Below are 24,017 nucleotides of genomic sequence, written 5' to 3'. Positions count from 1 at the left end.
ACCCCTCCACCCTCCCTCTTATCTTAGCACCTCCCGGATGACGGGTCATCCCTGCACCTTGTCCACTGCCCTGGGTCAGAAGCAGTGTCGCAAGACACAGCACATCCACAGCAAGGCCGCTTCATTAAATAGGCGACCCCCCCTCTCCATCCCCCCATGCATAAAAAGAGAAGACGGGGAGAAATCCCTTTGGGCTGCGTCAAATTTTGCTCACACTTACTACCTCATCCCCCATCCCCCTGCCCATTCCACCTCATTCCTAAACAAACAAAAAAAGTTAGATTCAAGCTCCTAAATTTTTTTAGAATAGATACTTGTTTCTAAAATACAGTACCCGATTTCAGTAAAGCTCAGTTCATAGGACTATGTCAGGAGCTTCAGGGAAATTTTCTGCCCAATCAAGATGTATTTCAATTTCCATTTGTATTTCTTGAATAGATAGTTGTAAAATGGTCACCTTGAGAGGTTTAAATATAAACAAAATTAATGAAAATAGTAAATTTTTATTTCGGTGTAAATTCAACATTCTGTAGAACTTAAACACAAAATATAATAATGCAACATTGTAAGGTATTAAATGAAGAGGACAAAAAGAGTGGAAGTCATGTTGATATAGTGGTAACGTGAATACAAGATGGAAACGGACTTCATGTCCGACTCGGAAAATCCTATTTGCCATGACACAGCTGCTTCATAATCAAACAACTTGTATCCATTATTTGAAGAAACTCGTCTCCGCCGTCTGTTAAGCGGTGATCACATTGCTGAAATATATAAAAAAAGAATTGTATGTATATATAAAAATAAGCAAAGGCATAAGAGGGTCTGGGAGGGGTGGAGAGGGACGGGGGAGGGGTGGAGAGGGACGGGAGAGGGGAGGAAAGGGAAGCAGGGGGGAGAGAGGGGAGTGGGGAGGGAAGGGAAGAAGAGGAGAGGGAGGGAAGTGGGGAGAGGGAATGGGAGGGGAGTAGGAGGGTGGGAGGGAGATGGAGTAGGAGGGTGGGAGGGGATGGAGTAGGAGGGTGGGAGGGAGATGGAGTGTGAGGGATGAAAGGGGAGGGAGTGGAAAGGGTGGGTGAGGGAGAAGGGGTGGGAGTGAGACTGGGAGGGGAGGAAGGGGTGAGAGGAGAAGAAGGGGTGGGAGGAGAAGAGGGGGTGGGAGGGGAGAGGGGGGAAGGAGGGGGAGAGGAGGAGGGGAGAAGGAAAGAGAGAAATGAAGCAGTGAGGGTACACCAGCTTTGGGAGAGGGGGGAGAGAGAGGGAGAGCAAAAGGAAGGGTAGGAGAAAGTGGAAGGGTGGGAGAGAGAGGGATGGGGAGGGGGAAGTGAAGGAGAGGGAGGGAGAGAGAAAGGGGGAGGGAGAGAGCAAAGGAAATAGAGAGAAGTAGGAGGGAAAGGAAGCCAAGGGAAAAGAGAGAAGGGGGAGGAGGAGGGAAAGAAGGTGGGAGGGAGAGGGGGGAAGGGGGAGGGAGATGAAGAGAAGGGGGGAGGGAGATGAAGAGAAGGGGAGAGGGAGAGGGAGATGAAGAGAAGGGGGAGGGAGAGGGAGAGAAAGGGGGAGGGAGAGGGAGAGAAAGGGGGAGGGAGAGGGAGAGAAAGGGGGAGGGAGAGGGAGAGAAAGGGGGAGGGAGAGGGAGAGAAAGGGGGAGGGAGAGGGAGAGAAAGGGGGAGGGAGAGGGAGAGAAGGGGGAGGGAGAGGAAGAGAAGGGGGGGGAAGGGAGAGAAGGGGGGAGAGGAAGAGAAGGGGGTAGGGAGAGGGAGAGAAGGAAGTGGGGAGGGGGAGAGGGAATGGGAGGGGAGGGAGAAGGAGTGTGAGGGATGAATGGGGAGGGAGATGGAGTGTGAGGGATGAAAGGGGAGTGGAAAGGGTGGGTGAGGGAGAAGGGGTGGGAGGATTGAAAGGGGAAGGAGTGGAAAGGGTGGGTGAGGGATGAAAGGGGAAGGAGTGGAAAGGGTGGGTGAAGGAGAAGGGGTGGAAGGGAGAAGAGAGGGAGGGGAGAAATGAAGCAGTAAGGGTACACCAGCTTTGGGAGAGGGGGGAGGGGGAAGTGAAGGAGAGGGAGGGAGGGAGAAAGGGGGAGGAAGAGGGAAGGAAAGAAGGGGAAGGGAGAGGGAGAGAAGGGGGAGGAGGGAAAGAAGGTGGGAGGGAGAGGAAGAGAAGGGGGGAGGGAGAGAAGGGAGTAGGAGGGTGGGAGGGGAGGGAGAAGGAGTGTGAGGGATGAATGGGGAGGGAGATGGAGTGTGAGGGATGAAAGGGTTGGTGAGGGAGAAGGGGTGGGAGGGGAGAGGGGGAGGGAGTGGAAAGGGTGGTAGTGGGAGAGGAGGAGGGAGAGAAGGAGAGAAATGAAGCAGTGAGGGTACACCAGCTTTGGGAGAGGGGGGAGAAAGAGGGAGAGTGAAAGGAAGGGTGGGAAGGGGGAAGTGAAGGAGAGGGAGGGAGGGAGAGAGAAAGGGGTGGGGAGGGGGAAGTGAAGGAGAGGGAGGGAGGAAGAGGGAAGGAAAGAAGGGGAAGGGAGGGAGAGGGAGAGAAGTAGGAGGGAAAGGAAGACAAGGGGAAAAGAGAGAAGGGGGAGGAAGAGGGGGGAGGGAGAGTGAGAGAAGGGGGGAGTAGGAGGGTGGGAGGGGAGGGAGAAGGAGTGTGAGGGATGAATGGGGAGGGAGTAGGGGTGGGAAGGAGATGGAGTGTGAGGGATGAAAGGGGAGGGAGTGGAAAGGGTGGGAGGGGAGAGGGGGAGGGAGTGTGAGGGATGAAAGGGGAGGGAGTGGAAAGGGTGGGTGAGGGAGAAGGGCTGGGAGGGGAGAGGGGGAGGGAGTGTGAGGGATGAAAGGGGAGGGAGTGGAAAGGGTGGGTGAGGGAGAAGGGCTGGGAGGGGAGAGGGAAAGAAGGGGTGGGATGAAAGGGGAAGGAGTGGAAAGGGTGGGTGAGGGAGAAGGGGTGGGAGTTGAGAGGGGAAGGAGTGGAAAGGGTGGGTGAGGGAGGGGAGAGGGGGAGGGAGTGGGAGAGGAGAAGAGAAATGAAGCAGTGAGGGTACACCAGCTTTGGGAGAGGGAGAGTGAAAGGAAGGGTAGGAGAAAGAGTGGAAGGGTGGGAGAGGGGTGGGGAGGGGGAAGTGGAGGGAGGGAGAGAGAAAGGGGGAGGAAGGGAGAGAAGGGGGAAGGGAGAGGGAGAGAAGTAGGAGGGAAAGGAAGACAAGGGGAAAAGAGAGAAGGGGGAGGAGGGAAAGAAGGTGGGAGGGAGAGAAGGGGGAGAGGGAATGGGAGGGGAGGTAGTAGGAGGGTGGGAGGGAGAAGGAGTGTGAGGGATGAATGGGGAGGGAGTAGGGGTGGGAGATGGAGTGTGAGGGATGAAAGGGGAGGGAGTGGAAAGGGTGGGTGAGGGAGAAGGGGTGGAAGGGAGAAGAGGGGGAGGGGAGAGGAGGAGGAGGGAGTGGGAGACGAGAGAAATGAAGCAGTGAGGGTACACCAGCTTTGGGAGAGGGGGGAGAAAGAGGGAGAGTGAAAGGACGGGTAGGAGAGGGGGGAGAAAGAGGGAGAGTGAAAGGACGGGTAGGAGGAAGGGTGGGAGAGAGAGGGGTGGGGAGGGGGAAGTGAAGGAGAGAAATGAAGCAGTGCGGGTGGGTGTGGGAGAGAAGGGGGATGGGCGAGGGAGAGAAGTCGGAGGGAAAGGAAGAGAAGGGGGAGGGAGAGGGAGATGAAGAGAAGGGGAGAGCGGGAGGAGGTAGGAGGAAGAGAAGGGGAGAGGGGGAGGAGGTGGGAGGGAGAGGGAGAGAAGGGGGGAGGGAGAGGGAGAGGGAGAAGGGGTGGGAGGGGAGAGGGGGAGGGAGTGGGAGGGGAGAGGAGGAGAGAAATGAAGCATGAGGGAGGGAGAGGGAGAGAGCAAAGGAAAGGGAGAGGGAGAGAAGTAGGAGGGAAAGGAAGACAAGGGGAAAAGAGAGAAGGGGGAGGAGGGAAAGAAGGTGGGAGGGAGAGAAGGGGGAGGGGAGGTAGTAGGAGGGTGGGAGGGAGAAGGAGTGTGAGGGATGAATGGGGAGGGAGTAGGGGTGGGAGATGGAGTGTGAGGGATGAAAGGGGAGGGAGTGGAAAGGGTGGGTGAGGGAGAAGGGGTGGGAGGGGAGAGGGGGAGGGAGTGGAAAGGGTGGGTGAGGGAGAAGGGGTGGGAGAGGAGGAGAGAAATGAAGCAGTGAGGGTACACCAGCTTTGGGAGAGGGGGGAGAAAGAGGGAGAGTGAAAGGAAGGGTAGGAGAGGGGTGGGGAGGGGGAAGTGAAGGAGAGGGAGGGAGGGAGAGAGAAAGGGGGAGGAAGAGGGAAGGAAAGAAGGGGAAGGGAGGGAGAGAAGGGGGAAGGAAAGGGAGAGGGAGAGAAGTAGGAGGGAAAGGAAGACAAGGGGAAAAGAGAGAAGGGGGAGGAGGTGGGAGGGAGAGGAAGAGAAGGGGGAGGGAGGGAGAGAAGGGGGAGAGGGAATGGGAGGGATGAAAGGGGAGGGAGTGGAAAGGGTGGGAGGGGAGAAGGGATGAAAGGGTGGGAGGGGAGAGGGGGCGGGAGAAGGGGAGGGGGCGGGAGAAGGGGTGGGAGGGGAGAGGGGGAGTGAGTGAGAGGAGAGAAATGAAGCAGTGAGGGAGGGAGAGAGCAAAGGAAAGGGAGCGGGAGAGAAGTAGGAGGGAAAGGAAGACAAGGGGAAAAGAGAGAAGGGGTGGGAGGAGAGAGGGGGAGATGGAGGGGGTGGGAGGAGAGAGGGGGAGAAGGAGAGAGGGAGGGAGTGGGAGGGGAGAGGGGGTGGGAGAGGAGGGAGAGAAGGAGAGAAATGAAGCAGTGATGGAGGAAGAGGGAGAGAAGGAGGAAGAGGGAGAGAACTAGGAGGGAAAGGAAGACAAGGGGAAAAGAGAGAAGGGGGAGAGGGAGAAAAGGGGGGAGGGAGTGGGAGGGATTAAAGGGAAGGGAGGAGAGAGGGGGAGGGAGTGGAAAGGGTGGGTGAGGGAGAAGGGGTGGGAGGGGAGAGGGGGAGGGAGGGAGTCGGAGAGGAGAGAAATGAAGCAGTGAGGGAGGGAGGGGGAGAGAAGTAGGAGGGAAAGGAAGACAAGGGGAGAAGGGGGAGGAGGGAAAGAAGGTGGGAGGGAGAGGGAGATGAAGAGAAGGGGGGAGGGAGAGGGAGAGAAGGGGGAGAGGGAGGGAGTGGGAGGGGAGAGAAATGAAGCAGTGAGGGAGGGAGAGAAATAGGAGGGAAAGAAGGTGAGAGGGAGATGAAGAGAAGGGGGAGGGAGAGAAGGGGGGAGGGAGAGGGAGAGAAGGGGGGGAGGGAGAGGGAGATGGGGTGGGAGGGGAGAGGGGGAGAAATGAAGCAGTGTGGGAGGGAGAGGGAAAGAAGTAGGAGGGAAAGGAAGACAAGGGGGAGGAGGGAAAGAAGGTAGGAGGGAGAGGGAGATGAAGAGAAGGGGGGGGAGGGAGAGGGAGAGAAGGGGGGAGGGAGGGAGTGGGAGGGGAGAGAAATGAAGCAGTGAGGGAGGGAGAGGGAGAGAAGGGGGAAGGGAGAGGGAGAGAAGTAGGAGGGAAAGGAAGACAAGGGGAGGAGGGAAAGAAGGTGGGAGGGAGAGGGAGATGAAGAGAAGGGGGGAGGGGAGAGGGGGTGGGAGAGGAGGGAGAGAAGGAGAGAAATGAAGCAGTGAGGGAGGGAGAGGGAGAGAAGGGGGAAGGGAGAGAGCAAAGGAAAGGGAGAGAAGTAGGAGGGAAAGGAAGACAAGGGGGAGGGAGAGGGAGATGAAGAGAAGGGGGGAGGGAGCGAAGAGGGAGAAGGAGTGTGAGGGATGAATGGGGAAGGAGTAGGGGTGGGAGGGATGAAAGGGGAGGGAGTGGAAAGGGTGGGTGAGGGAGAAGGGGTGGAAGGGAGAAGAGGGGGGTGGGGAGAGGAGGAGGGAGTGGGAGAGGAGAGAAATGAAGCAGTGAGGGTACACCAGCTTTGGGAGAGGGGGGAGAAAGAGGGAGAGTGAAAGAGGGAGAGTGAAAGGACGGGTAGGAGGAAGGGTGGGAGAAAGAGGGAGAGTGAAAGGACGGGTAGGAGGAAGGGTGGGAGAGAGAGGGGTGGGGAGGGGGAAGTGAAGGAGAGAAATGAAGCAGTGAGGGAGGGAGAGGGAGAGAAGTAGGAGGGAAAGGAAGAGAAGGGGGAGGGGGAGAGAGAGGGAGATGAAGAGAAGGGGAGAGGGGGAGGAAGGGGAAGAGAAGGGGAGAGGTAGGGAAGAGAAGGGGAGAGGGGGAAGAGGGAGAGAAGGGGGGAGGGAGAGGGAGAGAAGGGGGGAGGGAGAGGGAGAGAAGGGGGGAGGGAGAGGGAGAAGGGGTGGGAGGGGAGGGGGGGAGGGAGTGGGAGGGGAGAGGAGGAGAGAAATGAAGCATGAGGGAGGGAGAGGGAGAGAAGTAGGATGGAAAGGAAGACAAGGGGAGAAGGTGGAGGAGGGAAAGAAGGTGGGAGAGAGAGGGAGAGAAGGGGGAAGGGAGAGAGCAAAGGAAATGGAGAGAAGTAGGAGGTGAAGAGAAGGGGGGAGGGAGAGGGAGAGAAGGGGGAAGGGAGAGGGAGTAGGGGTGGGAGGGATGAAAGGGGAGGGAGTGGAAAGGGTGGGTGAGGGAGAAGGGGTGGAAGGGAGAGGAGAGAAATGAAGCAGTGAGGGTACACCAGCTTTGGGAGAGGGGGGAGAAAGAGGGAGAGTGAAAGGACGGGTAGGAGGAAGGGTGGGAGAGAGAGGGGTGGGGAGGGGGAAGTGAAGGAGAGAAATGAAGCAGTGAGGGAGGGAGAGGGAGAGAAGGGGGAAGGGAGAGGGAGAGAAGGGGGAGGGAGAGGGAAGGAAAGAAGGGGAAGGGAGGGAGAGGGAAGGAAGGGAGAGGGAGAGAAGTAGGAAGGAAAGCAAGACAAGGGGAAAAGAGTGAAGGGGGAGGGAGAGGGGGGAAGGGAGAGGAAGAGAAGGGGCGAGGGGGGAAGGGGGAGGGAGAGGGAGAGAAGGGGGGAGGGAGAGAAGGGGGGAGGGAGAGGGAGAGAAGGGGGGAGGGAGAGGGAGAGAAGGGGGGAGGGAGAGGGAGAGAAGGGGGGAGGGAGAGGGAGAGAAGGGGGGAGGGAGAGGGAGAGAAGGGGGGAGGGAGAGGGAGAGAGAGAGAAATGAAGTGGTGAGGGTAAACCTACTTTAGCTGTTCCCTGTTGAGGTGCTGTGTCTTGCTGCATTGCCTCTGATCCGAGTGTGTGTGTGTATTTATTGGAGGGTGGGTAGATGCTTTGATTTGGCCACTCTTCTTAAAAAGGGAAGGGGCATTTTTGGTTTATGTATATGACGGAAAAAAATAAAAATAAATAAATATATATGTATGTCTTACTGCTCCACTCTGGGACTTCTGCTTGTAACTACAGGTCGAAGCTCCCAAACTCAGCAATCTAAGACCCGACAACACCCAAAACTCTGCTATAATTAGGTGTCTTCTAAAACCCAACAGAACACTCAAAACACGGCATTGTATTGGTACTGCCACTTGGCGCCGCCATGATCGTTTACCGCCAGCAGTTTAGGTCTGGTGGTTTGTTGCGAAAGTTCTGTGGGATTTTGTGTATCTAGTGCCTCTACAGCCTTGTTAATGCTATTATAGCTCCCAAGTATTAAGAAACATCTATTTTCTAAAAGTCAGAAAATTCTGTTACTTGGCTAAGCACTGGTCCCGAGGGAGCCGAGTCTGGGAGCTTCAACCTGTATGTATTAAAACAGAAAAAGGAATACTAACAGCAATGCGCTCACAGATGGCTGCCTTCTGGTTGTCACTCAATCGGTGGTCAAAAATAACCAGGTCGTGTAACTGATTCAAAAGCTGAAAAAGACAAATAAATAAAATACATACATACATATACCAAAGGCTTTTCCCCCTTACAAGGGAGGTAGCCAAAAGACAAAGGCATAGAAACCACTCCCACCCATTCCAACCCTAATAAACTCCACTCCCCTCCCTCTTATCTCGGCACCTCCCGGACGATGGGTCACCCCTGCAAATAAAAACATAAATAGATCAAATAAAACTTGATACCAAGGTGGCTAGGCATGGGAGACAGAAGTCCTTTACTGAGGACCTGGGGGTGTCTCACTGCATACTTGAACCTCTCCACTCAAACTATGGCAACACTACACCTAATTTTAGGACCACCACCACCGATAACTCTGACTTCTCTCTGTGTCGATCCACAAGAGACGGGATTCCTCACCAACCTATGATCATACCAAACTGGCCCACTTTCTCCTGAATGCTCACTTCTCTTTTACTATCTTCTTCACTTCATCATCCCATCACTCACTACCCTTCCTTCTATCCCCTCCCATCCTCCTAGTTCTACATACTATATTTGCACAGCTTGTAACTCCCTCGTTGAATATGTCAATGCTTCTGAAATCGCCAAAAGTGGCACATTACTATCCATAACGCTCGTTACACACTTGGTGTTTTTTTTACAGAGCGTTTTTTTACCGCTGCCACCGTACCAGTAGTGGCGCGTAGGAAGCTATTGCGAGGGACACACTGAGCGGCAAAATGGATGAGCGTTTTTTTTACCGCCGACGGCAGCAATGCAGCCGCTCACTGCCACTACATTCGACATTTTGCACGGTGGTCAGTGATCAAATGTGTGGCGTGGGTGAAAAAAACGCCAAGTGTTATTCCCGCTACATTATGTTAGAGCGGCAGCGGAAAAAAAAAAAAAAAAAAAAAATGCCAAGTGTGTAACGAGCGTAAAGATAGAAGAACTATTGGATCATTGGCAAGAATACAAAGGAGTCAACTCCCACCAGGAAATTTTTAATTAGTTGTTGCCTATTTTCACTAAATGGAAAATCCACTGCTATGGTGGCTGCTAACAGTCCTCAGAACCTCCCACAAATCTCTCTGGGAAGAAACTTTAGACTGCTGTCTGTGCTGTATTAGTGAGAGACTGTTTACGTGTTCATTATGAGGATGTTTGTGTCAATCGCTGAAAGTGGTATGAGGGTTGTCGTTCTCCATGCATACATACATATACCAAGGCTTTTTCCCCCTTCCAAGGGAGGTAGCCAAAAAGGGAAAGGCATAACAACACTCCCACCCATTTCATCCCTAAATACACTCCACACCCCTCCCACCCTCCCTCTCATCTGAGCACCTCCTGGATGACGGGTTCTCCATGCATAAAAAGGTATAAGAAATACAGTTAAACGATAATAAAGAGAGATCCTAGGCTGAGTTCAAAGGCTCAGTGTCGACTCTAAAGTGCTGCACCTCCTGACGGAAGCAAAGCCAGTCGCACCCAGCTTATGACCTGTTTCTGACCACCACCGACCGAAAATCAAGCGACTGATCGGCGACCCAAAACCTATGCAAGGAATTAATGTGGAAAAAGTTAGTGTGGTTGATAAGATGAAAATCTATGTACTGGAGACTATTCAGTGTGTGTTGTAATATGTCTATCAATCTATCTATTTATCTATCTTATTACCGACTACCAGCAACTTCCAAAGGCTACCTGCAACCGGCTGGTGACCACCTGGTTGCCAGTGGTTGGAAAGAGGACCATCACATGAAGGTACTAGTCACTGGTTCTTCCCACCATGGAAGTGCCAAGTGTGAGGTTGTGATATAATTTAACATCACAAACTCCCCCCTATCGGAGGGCTAGGACGGTGCCTCTCACAGAGAACTTTGTAGCATGGGATTTAATGAGCCATGCCCTTGTTTCAACTTCGCTGGTGGCATGATTCGAGCCACCATCCCCTCAACCTTCGCAGCAAGTAACGACGCCCTAACCCGCTCAGCCAGTGAGCTTCTATGCTCGTATAGTGGTTAGTACATTGCGCTGTGTGAGGTTGTGACTGAGTTTAACTGATGCACTCACTTGGCTTGCAGCATATCCCTCCATCATGAGGACATTGATAAAATTGTTAAGCTCCTCGTAGGAATCTTTCCGGCACACATCCAACAAATCATTGATCCACTTTTGAGGAACAACACCTGAAAGAGAGATAAATCAGTCAATCCATCTGTTTTTCCCCAGATCTCTATTGCAGGAGACCCACAGCTCCAAGGTAATTGGTAATGGCCAACAAACTGGCCCATAATTCACCCAAATAATACTTGTGAGGGCTATAAGAAGCTTTGCTTTGACAACAAATGTAGTGGTTGGGCTAGCCATATTACCAAAATAGAACTAAACAAGGTTACATGAAAATGATAAATTATTCTTTCTGGATATGAAAAATGACTCGGAGTCTACTTCCAAGATGAGTAAAATTATCTAATGTTAACCACAACACAATCTAAGCAGTGTGCAAATGTTCACAGAACCACTGGGCAGTTACACTTTAGAACTTTCATTCTGGTTTATGCCAGAAAATTCTATTTTATTGAGAGAATTCCCCCCACTCATTAATGGGCTACAGGCTACAGTAACCCAGTACACTTCATGTCACTTAAAACTTATTCTAGGTAAAGCCACATAATTCATTTCAGCTAGGAAATATCTACATTGTTCAGAGGCCACATAATTAATTTCAGCTAGGAAATATCTACATTGCTCAGAGGCCACATAATTCATTTCAACTAGGAAATATCTACATTGCTCAGAGGCCACATAATTCATTTCAACTAGGAAATATCTACATTGCTCAGAGGCCATATAATTCATTTCAGCTAGGAAATATCTACATTGCTTAGAGGCCACATAATTCATTTCAGCTAGTAAATATCTACATCGCTCAGAGGATGAATCATACAACTCCAGTGCTTATACCTGTGATTTCGTAAACATCTTGTGGGCTAATATTCTCTCCCATCCGCAGTCGGGCAACAGACTGCAGTGTGGTGATGGCTCTTCTCAAATCTCCCTCACAAGTATCAATCAGACACTCCATAGCTTTTGGTTCGCACTTGACATTTTCCACCTCGCAGATGTCTGACAATCGTTTCATGACTATTTCTTTTGCTGTAAAATAAAATATATACATAAATATACAATTGGTGTCCTCTTACATGAAACGATGGAGGAAATACAGTCCAAGTTGACATACATGCCTCTTTGGTCTCCACCTCCAAATGAAGATGTGGGTGTTGACCTGTGGTTCCCAACCTTTTCTGGCTTGAGGCACCCTTGCCAAACCTCTCAGAAGTCCCCGGCACCCTTATTAGAAAATCTAAACTCTAGTTTGTCAGTATTTTGTTGATTCAACATCAGTGTAACAAAATTTTGTCCCTGGATAATATGGAAATACTCATCTTTACACTGATGCTGCTTTAATGAACAAAAATGGATGACAGAGAGAGGCGGTAATATAAAAATTATTTTTCCTCTGAATTTTGGCGACACCCTCAGTTGATCTCACGGCACTCTTTGGTGCTGCGGCACACCGGTTGGGAACCACTGGTGTTGACAATTTTCAAAGATGGAGAGCAGGAAGATGATACATACATATATATACCAAAGGCTTTCCCCCCCCTTATAAGGGAGGTAGCCAAAAAATCATACATACATATACCAAGGCTTTTTCCCCCTTACAAGGGAGGTAGCCAAAAAGGGAAAGACATAAAATCATTTCCACCCATTCCATCCCTGACTACTCCACACCCCTCCACCCTCCCTCTTATCTGAGCACCTCCTGGATGACGGGTCATCCCTGCACCTTGTCCACTGCCCTGGGTCAGAAGCAGTGTCGCAAGACACAGCACATCCACAGCAAGGCCGTTTCATTAAATCGGCGACCCCCCCCTCTCCGTCCCCCCATTGCATAAAAGGGGAGGACGGGGAGAAATCCCTTCGGGCTGCGTCAAATTTTGCTCACACATACTACCTCACCCCCCAACCCCCCTGCCCATTCCACCTCATGCAATCACAACATCATCCATACACAACCATTCTCCATTCACCCCTGTCTTCTCTCCTCTCCCATCCTTCCTCAACAGACATTCCCCTCTTCCCCAAAGCCCCCTTCACCCCATCCATCCACCTCATCCTAGGACGTCCCCTCATGTTCACTCCCTCCACATCTGCCTTCCATACCTCTTTTACTAGTCTTTCTTCACTCATTCTTTCCATGTGTCCAAACCATCCTAATATTCTTTCATCAACCCTATCTCCCAGCTCTTTTTCCACCCCTGTTCTCCTCCTCACCTCCTCATTTCTCACTCTATCTAGCCTAGTAACCCCCATCATACTTCTCAGACACCTCATCTCAAACACATTCAAACTCCTTCTCTCTTCCTCTCTTATGTTCCATGTTTCCGCCCCATACAGTGCTGTTGGCACAATCACTCCTTCATACAGTCTCCTCTTAGCATCCATCCCAAATGTCTATTCCTCATTACACTCTTTAATCCACCAAGGCATTTACTCACTTCTCTCAATCTACATTCTACCTCCACCTTTTCCTGCCACATTTGCACCCAAGTATCTAAAACTATCCACTTCCTCCAGTCACTCTCCCTTAATGCTCACCTCCAGTCTACCGTCACTTTCACCCCTTGTACATCTCATCACCTTACTTTTACCCATTTATCTTTAGCTAAAGCCAAAAAAATAAAGGCATAAAAACAACTCCCACCCATTCCATCCCTATCACACTCCACTCCCATCCACCCCCCTCCCTCTTATCTTAGCTCCTCCTGGATGATGGGTCATCCCTGCATCTCGCCCACTGCCCTGGGCCAGAAGCAGTGTTGCAAGACACAGCACATCCACAGCAAGGCTGCTTCATTAAATTGGTGACAACACTCCCTCTGTTCTGATGTTCATTTTAGAGGACTTCAATTTACAGATACCTATTTTTGGTCCCTATCTATCTATATACCAGAGGGGTTCTTCCTCCCATTATAAAGGAAGTAGCAAGCCACCAATCATTCATTTGTGGGTCCTTACATACAATATAAAAAAACGATTAACTAACTTAGAGGTTTGAATCTAAACTTGGAGCATCGGGAAGTGATTGGTTCGATGATCCTGGAGACGTAGTTGCAGATGAGACAGAACCTCGTGGTCCGACACTCCTTCTCCATGGTTCTCCTGAGGGCAGCCTGTGCCGCTCCAGTCATGGAATCTGCCTCATCAAGGATCACAATCTTGTAGGGTGGGCAAGGCCTTCCACTGTGTAAAGATAATAAAACTTTAACTAAAGGATTGTGTTGGATAAACAAAACAATATGATGTCATATTTAACACAATTAATGTTGATTTTGGTTTTATACTCTGGAATTCCACAGCAGCAGGCAGTAGTCAAGGGACACAAAATAATTTGGAAACTATGCAGACCCATGCCATATGCAAAGAAATAACCACTGAGAGGCACATTAATAAATTACAATACTTCTGAACAGTATATCTATATATCAATGTCTTTCATTCTTACCAGGGAGGTAGCCAAATCAAAAGTCACATTCCCACTCCCATCCCCCACCCTTTCCTTCCTCTCATATTAGCTCCTCATGAAACATCTGAACAGTCTTGATAATAAAAAACAATACATACCAAGGGCTTTTTCACCCTTACAAGGGAGGTAGCAAAGTCAAAAATATAAAATACAAATGTTGGGGGGTTAGGTGCATCTTCCATATATGATTTGGCAGCCAGGAAATGCTTCTTTTATTAATGTCCATTTGACATAACCATTACATGCAGATACCCATTGCTGGTTCCTAAGCTACTACAATTCATATACTTACTCAGGTCTTGTGCTAGACACTGTAGTTTGTGCAAATGACTTCACCTTTTCTCTTATAACTTGAATACCTCTTTCGTCGGAAGCATTTAGCTCCAACACTCTAGAAACAAATGAATATACAAATTAAAAAAAATTAACTTTATGACATTTTTCAAATTTGAAAAAGGACAAAAAAATAACACTAAGAGTACTAATATATCAAAAACAATGAGATGAAATTAATTTATAGATCAAATATTTACCTTTGATGATACAAGTCACCAAACAATTGCGAAGCTGCAGCTAAGATAGTTGATGTCTTTCCAGTACCAGGTGGGCCATAGAAGAGAAGATTTGGGAACTGAAACAATATATAACATTATCAATTACACATTCCAATGTGATAAGTATCAATAATACATACATACATACATATACCAAGGCTTTTCCCCCCTTACAAGAGGGGTAGCCAAAAAGAAAAAGGCACAAAATCAATCCCACCCATTCCACCCCTGAATACACTCCACACCCCTCCACCCTCCCTATCAATAATAAAAAAGATAAAACAGCTGTTCTCACTTTCATTGACATTCACTTTCACATAACCAGTCTAGGAGTATTGCCTGCATGTTATTGTGCAATATAATTTGCTTAGTAACATGCAGCCGATACTTTAGGGACTACATGGGGTGCCCCTACTGACCAGAGCCACACATCATTTTGTCTATCTCAGAGGAAATCTCTACTAATAGAGAAATCATGCTCCTTTATTGTATTGGAACTGTCCCTCAGTTATGCTGTCCCCTGCTCTCTTAATACCACAGAGTCTTGTTCTCAGGTTATAAAGGCAGCTAAAACAGGATGAAGTGATGGGACTAGGCATCCTGCTCTCTATAACCCTGAGAAGTCAAGGCCAAAAAGGGTCTGGGGGGGAGTTTCCCAAACAGAACATTAAGGTTTGGGTCTTTTAATGTGCATGGGTGTGGTCCAGATGAGAGTAAAAGGGAAGAGATGGATGTGTTGGCATCAAGTGAAACTAAGCTGAAAGGAGTGATTGTGCCAATGGCACTGTATGGGGCAGAGACCTGAAATTTAAGAGAGGCAGAAGTTTAAATGTGTTTAAGTTGAAATGTCTGAGAAGTATGGTAGGGGTTACAAGGTTGGACAGAGTGAGAAACAAGGAAGTGAGGAGTGCAGGGGTGAAAAAGGAAATGGCGGATAGGGCTGATGAAAGAGTATTGGGGTGGTTTGGTTACAGAAATAATGAGTGAAGGAAGGTTAGTAAAAGAAGTGTGGAAAACGGAGGTGGAGGGAGTGAACTTGAGGGGACAGCAAAGGATGAAAGGGGGTGTTGAGCAAAGAAGGGAGGCAAGAGATGGGGGTGAGTAGAGAATGGCTGTGTGTATATGATACTTTGATTCAAGGGAAGGAGGGAGTAGGGGTTGGAGGGTAGGGAGTGGTTATATATGAATGACATTTTGATGCAGCCTGAAAGGATTTCTCCCCAGCTCTTTTTCTGCATGAGGGAATGGAGAGGGGGGTCACCAGCTAAATGAAGCAGTCTTGCTGCATTGCTTCTGATACAGGGCAGTGGGCAGGATACAGGGATGACCTATCATCCATGAGGAGCTAAGATGGGAGGGAAGAAAGGGTGGTGGATGGGATTGGGTAGTACTTGGCTGCCTCCCTTGTATGGGGGTTAAAGCCCTTGCTATAGACAGATAGACTTCCATTGGTGGAATGGGTGGAGGGTGCATGCCTGGGCTGGTTCTTCCCTTATAAGGGAGAAAAAGCCTTTTGGTACATATATCTACCAAGGGCTTTTTCCCCTTTACAAGGGAGGTAGCCAAAGTCAAAGGCATAAATCCATTCCCACCCATTTCATCCCCACATACTCCATTCCCATTCACCATACCTCCCTCCCTCTTATCTTAGCTCCTCCTGGAAGATGGGTCATCCCTGCATCTTGCCCACTGCCCTGGGTCAAAAGCAATGCAGCAAGACATAGGACATCTACAGCAAGGCCGCTTCATTTCATCTGTGACCCCCCTCTCCATCCCATCATGCAGAAAAGGAAAAGGCGGGGAGAAATCCATTCGGGGTGCATCAAAATATCATTCACGCATACTCTCTCATCCCCTATCCTGCACCCACTCCCTTCCATGCATCACAGCATCATCCATACACAACCATTCTCCACTCACCCCTATCTTCTGTCTTCTCCCGTCCTTCCTCAATAGACATTACCCTCTTTCCCAATGCTCATAGACTTTCATTAATCCTTTTCATTTGCATACATTAGAAATAAGATTAAAACAAGAGAAATGTGGTACTTACATGGGAACTATTGATAGTCTTCTTCAGCATCATCACAACTTCATCCTGGTATGCAACGTCATCAACGCTCTTTGGTCGACTGAATTCAAGATGGAACGAGAAAAGATAATTTAGTAACTAAAAGCACCATAAAAAACCTGCTGCACACAAGTACTGCATATATCAAGTTTTAAGTTAAATCAAATTGTTTAGCACTAACCAGAAGGCAACATGTAAGGGCTGAGCACAACAAAGGAGTTTACAGAGATAAAACTATCAAGCTGGATAAAGTTATCCCCCATAAGCAAGAAAAGAATATATATATATAGACCACTATCACAGGAAAGAAGTTATAATGTATCTATCTATACACAAAAGGCTTTCTCCCCTTTATGAAAGAGGTAGCCAAGTCAAAAGCTACATACCCACTCCCATCCACCACCCTTTCCCCACTCTCATCTTAGTTCCTCATGGATGATGGGTCATCCCTGTGTCCCACCCACTGCCCTGGGTCAGAAGCAATGCAGCAAGACACAGTACACCCACAGCAAGGCTGTTTCACTTAATTAGTGATTTCCTTTCCCTCTTTGTCTCCTCATGGAGAAAAAGAGTATACTGTACAGGGAGAAATCCCTTCATGCTGCATCAAAATATCATTCCCTAACCTCCCTCTCCCAACTCCCATCCTAGTATCACAGTACCATCTATACACAGCCATTCTACACTCACCCTTATCTCCTGCCTTCTCTTTTCCTTGCTCAACAGACATTCCCCTCTTGCTCAAAGTCCCTTACACATCATCCATTCATATCATTCTCTGCTATCCCCTCAAGTTCACTCCATTCACCTCTGCCTTCCACACCTCTTTTACTATCTTTCTTCACTCATTCTTTCCATGTGTCCAAACCATTCCAATACCCTTTCATCAGCCCTATCTGCCATCTCCTTTTCCACCCCAGCTCTCCTCATTTCTCACTCTATCCAACCTTGTAAAGAAGTTATAACAGCAAAAATAACTGTTTTTAGTTCCCCATCTGGCAAAGCCATAGGTATGCAGTAACTGGAAACAGAATTGTTACAGATCTTTCTGAGGAGAAATGTTGGACTGTTTTACCACTACACCATTGTGTTTGTGTGTACTTACCTAATTGTAATGTACAGGAAAAGAACAACCCTCATTGGGTCTGTCACCCATTCTCTAATTTTTTATAATATCTAGCCTCAAATGCAACTGCAGTTCCAACTTAATCTATATCAATGATTTTCAATTACCATATTTGAATTTGAACTCATGTATTGTATGTGTGTGTGTGCATGCATGCATGAGTGTATGTATGCAAGCATGTGTGTATGTATTTCCATAACTGTAGTATACAGGAAAGGAACAACGCTCATTAGATCACCTCTCTTATTCTCTAATTTTCTAACATACCTAGACTCAAATTCATGTACGGTTCCAACTTAATCTATATCCTTGACTTCCAATTATCATATTTAGATTTGAACTCGTGTACTGTTTGAGCTTGGGCTATATCACCTTCTAAGCTATTCCACATATAAGCATCTATATGGAAAACAGTATTTCTTCAATGTATGTGTTTGTAAACAATGTTAATCCAAGATGTCAACTTACTATTTCTCTACCCAAGGAGTCAAAGCTTTCCTCCTTTCACTCGTCTTGGTCTTACTCGAGGGCCCAGGTACAGCTCCTGGGCCACTGCCCATCTTACCAGTCTTAAGAAAGGCATTCATCTTGTCTGGAAGACAAAAAGTTATCATTATAAGACAGTCATTAAAATCCAATTTACTTATAATTCATTACAATAAATTTCAAACATGTGGTTTAATAAAGTTGTGTGTTTCATCATCAAAAAACAGTATTTGTATCCTTGGGGACAATATTGTGATAAATGGAGTTATTGAGGTGGTAAAGGGGAGGGGGGGATCTGTTTCAACTTATCCATCCTAAGGACCTGTATGTTTAACCCCTTTGATATGATGACGCCTACATAGGCATCATCAGGTGTGAGTGGGTATAAAAGGATGCCATTGTTGACGTATTGATTATATTTATTTTGTAGTTGTAGCTGTGTCACCCCCGAATTCTGTGAACTGGTTTGGTCACATTTTCTGTGATTATTATTACTCAGAGTGAAAAGAGAACAAGTAATACCGCAGTGACTTCACATTTTCTAGGGGGGTCATGCCAACCCCTCCCCCCACCCCCCCAAGTTTTTCAGCTGGTCCCCTGGTTGCCCCCCCCAGTTTTTTTTGCATATCCCATTTTTAAATTATATATATATATATATATATATATATATATATATATATATATATACACATATATATATACACACACACACCTTGGTAAATACTTCTGCGGTACCGGCCGCGTCACGGTGTCACACGCAGTGGTGATTCTAGGGGGGGGGAGGGGCTGGGAGGGCCATGCCCCCCTCCCCCCCAGTTTTTCAGCTGGCCCTCCCACTTTCATAGTCCTAGAATCACCACTGAACATGAGTGGTGTGATACACTGTACATTAGGCATCTGATGCTGCGTGCGAGAATTTGACCAGTACTGAAGAGGTTAAGAATGACTAAATCCTTCACAATTAGATAATACTAAGACTTTCATGGTTTTTGTTCCTTTGATCTGAAGGGGAACCACAAGGGTAACATGACTAAAACTGTTCAAAGTTAACCAAGATATATTAAGTAACCCTTCTGGGGGGTGGTTGGGCATGTACACATCTGTATGTGAAGCTTTCTATACAATATAGAAGGTTCAAATGAAGGGCACCTACATGGAAATCAAAAGGTTAAACCTAACACAATTAGCCTTTTGGCGTCTAAATTCAACTTGTGTTTATCTTAACCATCTCCTGCCAGTTCAACCAGCAGAAACCAATGCAATTGCCAATGAATCAAGAAACTTTAATCTTGATCAAAAGCAGTTGCCTTACACCCTATGATTGGTGGATAGTGAAAATAATGCATACATATACATACATACATACACCAAAGGCCTTTTTCCCCTTATAAGGAAGGTAGCCAAAAAACAAAGGCATAAAAACCATTCCCACCCATTTCATCCCTATTACACTCCACTCCCCTCCCTAAAATCACAGAATGAAAACAGCCATCAAATTGATAATTTTCACTTGATTTTTCCAAAGCACTGCACAGTGCTATATAGTGATATATGTCTGGAAAGCCCTGGAGGGCACAGCACCTAACCCACCACAAAATGGAGGAGGTGGTATCAAAGGGCAACACCACCCAAGGTTTGGTAGGATCTGTGCAAGAAGGTCCATAAGCAGCTGTTCCCAGCGACTGAAGATGATCCAGGCAGAAAGTTTCACATGTGTTGGCCCCAGACTCTTTAACTGTCTCCCAAGGGAGATATGGGGCCTATCAGGAGTCAGCAAGGAGGTTTTCAAGAGAAGTCTAGACAAATTCCTGGACACCATCCCAGACAAGCCTCCAATCCTACATGGCCCATCCATACGAGGAGTGGCAACGAACTTAATCGCAGACCAGTTCCAATACGTGAAGCTTGGGCAAACGAAAACAAAAAACAATTTCACAGCCTAAGCAGGTTAAAAGGGTTGGTGCTAACAGGGGTACACAAACAAATACAAAAACAATTGAACAAAAAATATGTACCATACTGACAGAACAGCAAGTACCAGTGCAAAGGGTGGAACACAGGCAAGTGCAAATACAACCAAAACAATAATCTGCATGGAAAGTCAGGCAATCTATGCAGATATGCACAGCCTAGATTATGTTTAAATTTCATTACAGGAAACTGTGCAAAATTAGATAGCCCATTTTCCATCCTAAACTCTGCAGACAAGCTCTGAACAACAAGTTATGTAATAACAGATCTTGTAAATTCTTTCACCTATGTGGCACAAACAGAGAACCACTGTGAGACACAGCAGGGGGCAACCCTAATAAAGTACACAAACAAGACCACCATCCAGCCAACCAGAAGTAACAAAAAGGTAAAAACGAACACAACCACTCTTTTTAGTAGCCCTGAAGGAAATGCGCTCCACTATGATCCTTCTACAACAGCAACAAATGCACCAATCTCAGACACCACGGAGACTAACCTGGAACCCCATGAATTCAGGAGAATAAGTACCGATGCATTTTATGAACCAGCACCAAAGAAACCCAGTTATGACCCAGATACCTCATCAAACAACCATGAATGTGGACTATCTTGGTCAGACACTCAGAATGTTTAAATGACAAGAATTTTGTGTATGTAAATGTCCATGGAATTATAAGAAAAGATGGCACTGATAAAAGCAAACTTGGTCTACTAAAGGATATCACCAATCATCATACAGCCTTCATTGCACTGACAAACACAGCTGCATGATGAAATTAGTGATGAAGAAATCCAGTATGACGATGCCTACGTAGGCATCATGAGGTGTGAGTGGGTACATGAGGATGCCAGCATCACAATTATATATATATATATATATATATATATATATATATACCTGTATATATATATATATATATATATATATATATATATATGTAGGTATATATATATATATATATATATATATATATATATATATATATATATATATATATATATATATACACTATATATTTTTTGTAGTTGTACATGAGTTACCCCTGGATTCTGTGAGTTGGTTTGATCATGTTTTCTGTGTTTATTATTACTCACAGTAAAAGGGAACTAGTAATGCACCAGCAACTTTATATTTTATAATGTGAGTAGTGTGATACAAATTACATATGGCAACTGATGCTGCATGTGCAAATTTCGAGTCATACTGAAATGGTTAATTAGAGCTGATAGAATAGGCAGATCCCAGAACCCATAGGGGTTATATGTCTTTTCCTACATGAGAACATAGACAATGAGGTGCTACTACAATTTTTAAAGTGTCTGTGAAGCACCATTAGTAAAGCTAACAAAGAACAAACTTATGCTGACTCTTGTCTATTGCCTCCCAAACACTAGCGAGGATGAATTCTGCAGTTTATATGAAAGAAAAAAGAGCAAACTCCTAAATCAACCAAGCCCACTGCCTGAAATTGTTGTACTAGGTCACTTTAATTTCCCTAACATGAACTGGGAACAGGATACCAATGTTACAATCAGCAGTAATGTGCAGTTAAACTTGTGGCTTGAACTGGCTAATTCCTTATACTGGTCCCAGGTGACAAAAACAACAACCTGTGGCAAAGACATCTTAGATTTGATATGGACCAATAACGAAGATGATATTGACAAGATCACTGTGATCCCTGCATTGATATCTGACTATAACATTAACTTGTAGAAACTAATTGGACACTAGAGAAGAAAAACCACAGAAATAAAGAAAACAAAAATAGGTTTGAGAGTTTAAATTTCCACAAAGCAGACTGGTAGGAGTTTAATAATGCAGTCACTTATTGACTGGAAGAATCTCCTTGATAATGAAGACCCATTTTCAAACTTTGCAAATTTCTTGAACACAGTGTCCAACTTGTGTGAACAATTTGTCCCCAGAAAGCAAAACAGTGGTAAAAGAATAAATAATTATACCAGAAGATGTAAGATCCTGATGCGAAAAAGGCCTAAGCTCACCAAGGGGCTTTCAGAACTCCTTGGTACTACGAAAAGCAAAGTCTTTGAACAGTTAAAATCATTTAAAGAAAAAATCACCAACTCTCACCAGGAGGAGGGTCTCCATGCAGAACTAAAGTCAGTCAACAAGATCAACATGAACCCAGGATACTTATATATATACAAAACAGTTCACACAATCCAAGCCCATGATTGGCACACTGATTGATGACAAAGGGACAGAATTCACAGACCCAGGGGAAATTGCTGAATTACTAAATAAGCAATCCAAAAATAAATTTCTGTGCCTAAGCAGAATAAAGTAACTGAAAACCATTCTGTTCTTCGGAAAGGATCCTGACTTGACCTCAAATGGCCTAAATAACATCAAAGTGTCAAAAGAATGTATCGAAAAAGCAATGTGCTCAGTGTCTGGAACCTCTGCTCCTGGTCCAGACTCCTCTAAAACTGGTGATAGAAGAATCCTTGAAACAGATTTATCTAAATACTTTGTTGATAACTGCAGCTATCATCCCAATTCATAAAGGAGGAAACAGAAAACCACCATTATATTACTGCCATGTATCCCTGACTTCCCACATGGGAAAACTATTTGAAAGGGTTATTAAGGCTGCTATTGTACAATATCTTGAGTTCAATTTAATGAACAAGACTCAACGTGGCTTTCGAGCTGATTGATCATGCCTGTCAACCTTGCTTGACAGCTATGACACTATATTGAACAACAACATCTCATGTCCTGATGAAGGAACGAATGCCATTTATCTAGATTTCAGCAAGGCCTTTAACATAGTGGACCACATGATTCTACTGCACAAACTCCGTGGCCTAAAAATGTCAAGAGAACTGGGTGCTCGGGTCGCTGAATTTCTTACAGGAAGAATGCAGTTTGTACGTGTCCAAGGTCAAGAGAGTGCAGTAAGCAATGTGATTAGGTTGGTCTCACAAGGAACAGTCCTAGGACCAATATTCCTTTTTCTCATGCTAGACATAAACTGTGAAGTCAGTAGCAATGTAATTAGCTTTGCTAATGACATTAGGTTAATTAGAGATATCAGTTCAGTCAGAGACCAGTTGACTTTACAGAGAGATCTGGACAAAGTATATAATTGGGCTAAGGTTAACAACCCGTAATTCAATGGTAGCAAATTTGAATACATCAATTTCAAATGCAAGGAAAAGACACTATGTGTTGGCCTGGTGGGATGATAAATCATAAAACCATCAAACTGAATCAAGTAAATTAGGATTAGATAAGTAGGTGTGGGAGTGGCATATCCCCATATTATGATATTCATATTGGCAATGGCGTTAACACCAAAACCTACAAGACAAGACAAACTTTCCAGAAGTATTAATAGGTATTTTTATTTCTCTTGGCAGGCTGTGAATTCATTTGCTTGCGAGTTGTGTGGTACCATTTCAGTTACATGTAACATGGCAATATAATATTAACCATGACACAAACCATTTAATGCTGCCAGGTTAAAATAATCCTTTTCTAATACTAGATAACTTATTTTTTTACTATGAATGTTTTACAATTTATTGAAAGGGCTATTGAGCTAAGCTAAAGGGAATTTAACATTTACATTTCTAATAATTCTGTAATCACTACGTAGAACTCGAACGTAATTGATCTCACATGAACCTGTAAAATACAATGATACAAATTGGAAAAAACTACACAAGATGTATCAGAATACATTTGCAACATTCGCTATAAAACAGCTTTAATTACAAAATCAATCATATAGCTTTGGCAACTGATAGTGAGTTACAGTGAGTAGTCTCAAAGACAAATAAATTCAAACAATACAGGCATTACCATAAAAAAGGCCAATTACACTACTTTGTATATGCATCCATAACTACCCAGGTATGATTAATCACTATCTCTAGAAATCTAGTGTCTGATAATACAGTATATGAGAATATCCTGTGTATAATTTACATGGGTCACAAAATACTTATTTACAAACCTTGCCTGTTTCGACTGTTTTCCCGCGTATCGTTGCTGTGTCAATGTTTACAAATTAAATGGTATTATTAGTTTACTTTTTGGTATAATTAAAGGCCTTTAGAATATAAATAAAAATATATGAGTTTATATAAACATATATAATTGATTGAAAACTATTGTATAAAATATTTCCAGTTTTTTGGTTATTTTTTCTTTGATAAAAGAAAGAAAACTTTGTTACGGGGTAACCTTTATATAGGCTTACAGTAGGTATGAAATATGATAAAACACGTGAAAAATAAAAATACATCTTACTATTTTGTTTATCTATTGCGATATCGTTCTTGTACAACACAGCTAAGATTATACTATCTCAGTTCACATTGGGGGTATTTTCAGATGTGCTGGTATATCGTGGAATATATTTCATGAAACAAATATGA

The 24,017-nt window shown here is 45.8% G+C and overlaps 1 protein-coding gene across 2 annotated transcripts; it reads right to left on the bottom strand.

The window, feature by feature from the left end:
* Positions 1–364: 364 nt before the first annotated feature.
* Positions 365–23,687, bottom strand: LOC143037489 (replication factor C subunit 4). Of its 2 annotated transcripts, XM_076205785.1 has the most exons (10): positions 23,594–23,687; positions 17,613–17,736; positions 16,001–16,079; positions 13,927–14,024; positions 13,686–13,784; positions 12,914–13,110; positions 10,768–10,959; positions 9,874–9,989; positions 7,746–7,829; positions 368–764 (listed from the first exon to the last, which is right to left on the bottom strand). In XM_076205785.1, exons 2-10 carry the CDS (start codon positions 17,729–17,731, stop codon positions 669–671), a joined length of 1,080 nt encoding a protein of 359 aa, XP_076061900.1. In that variant the 5' UTR covers positions 17,732–17,736; positions 23,594–23,687; the 3' UTR covers positions 368–668. The 2 variants fall into 2 exon arrangements, with proteins under 2 accessions (XP_076061901.1, XP_076061900.1); XM_076205786.1 differs by lacking the exon at positions 23,594–23,687 and having other exon boundaries at positions 365–764.
* Positions 23,688–24,017: the final 330 nt, after the last annotated feature.

This window comes from Oratosquilla oratoria, chromosome 22 (genome assembly GCF_046742065.1).
Source record: "Oratosquilla oratoria isolate Oo_2021 chromosome 22, ASM4674206v1, whole genome shotgun sequence".
NCBI lineage: Eukaryota > Metazoa > Arthropoda > Malacostraca > Stomatopoda > Squillidae > Oratosquilla > Oratosquilla oratoria.
This window is presented reverse-complemented; position numbering and strand designations above follow the sequence as displayed.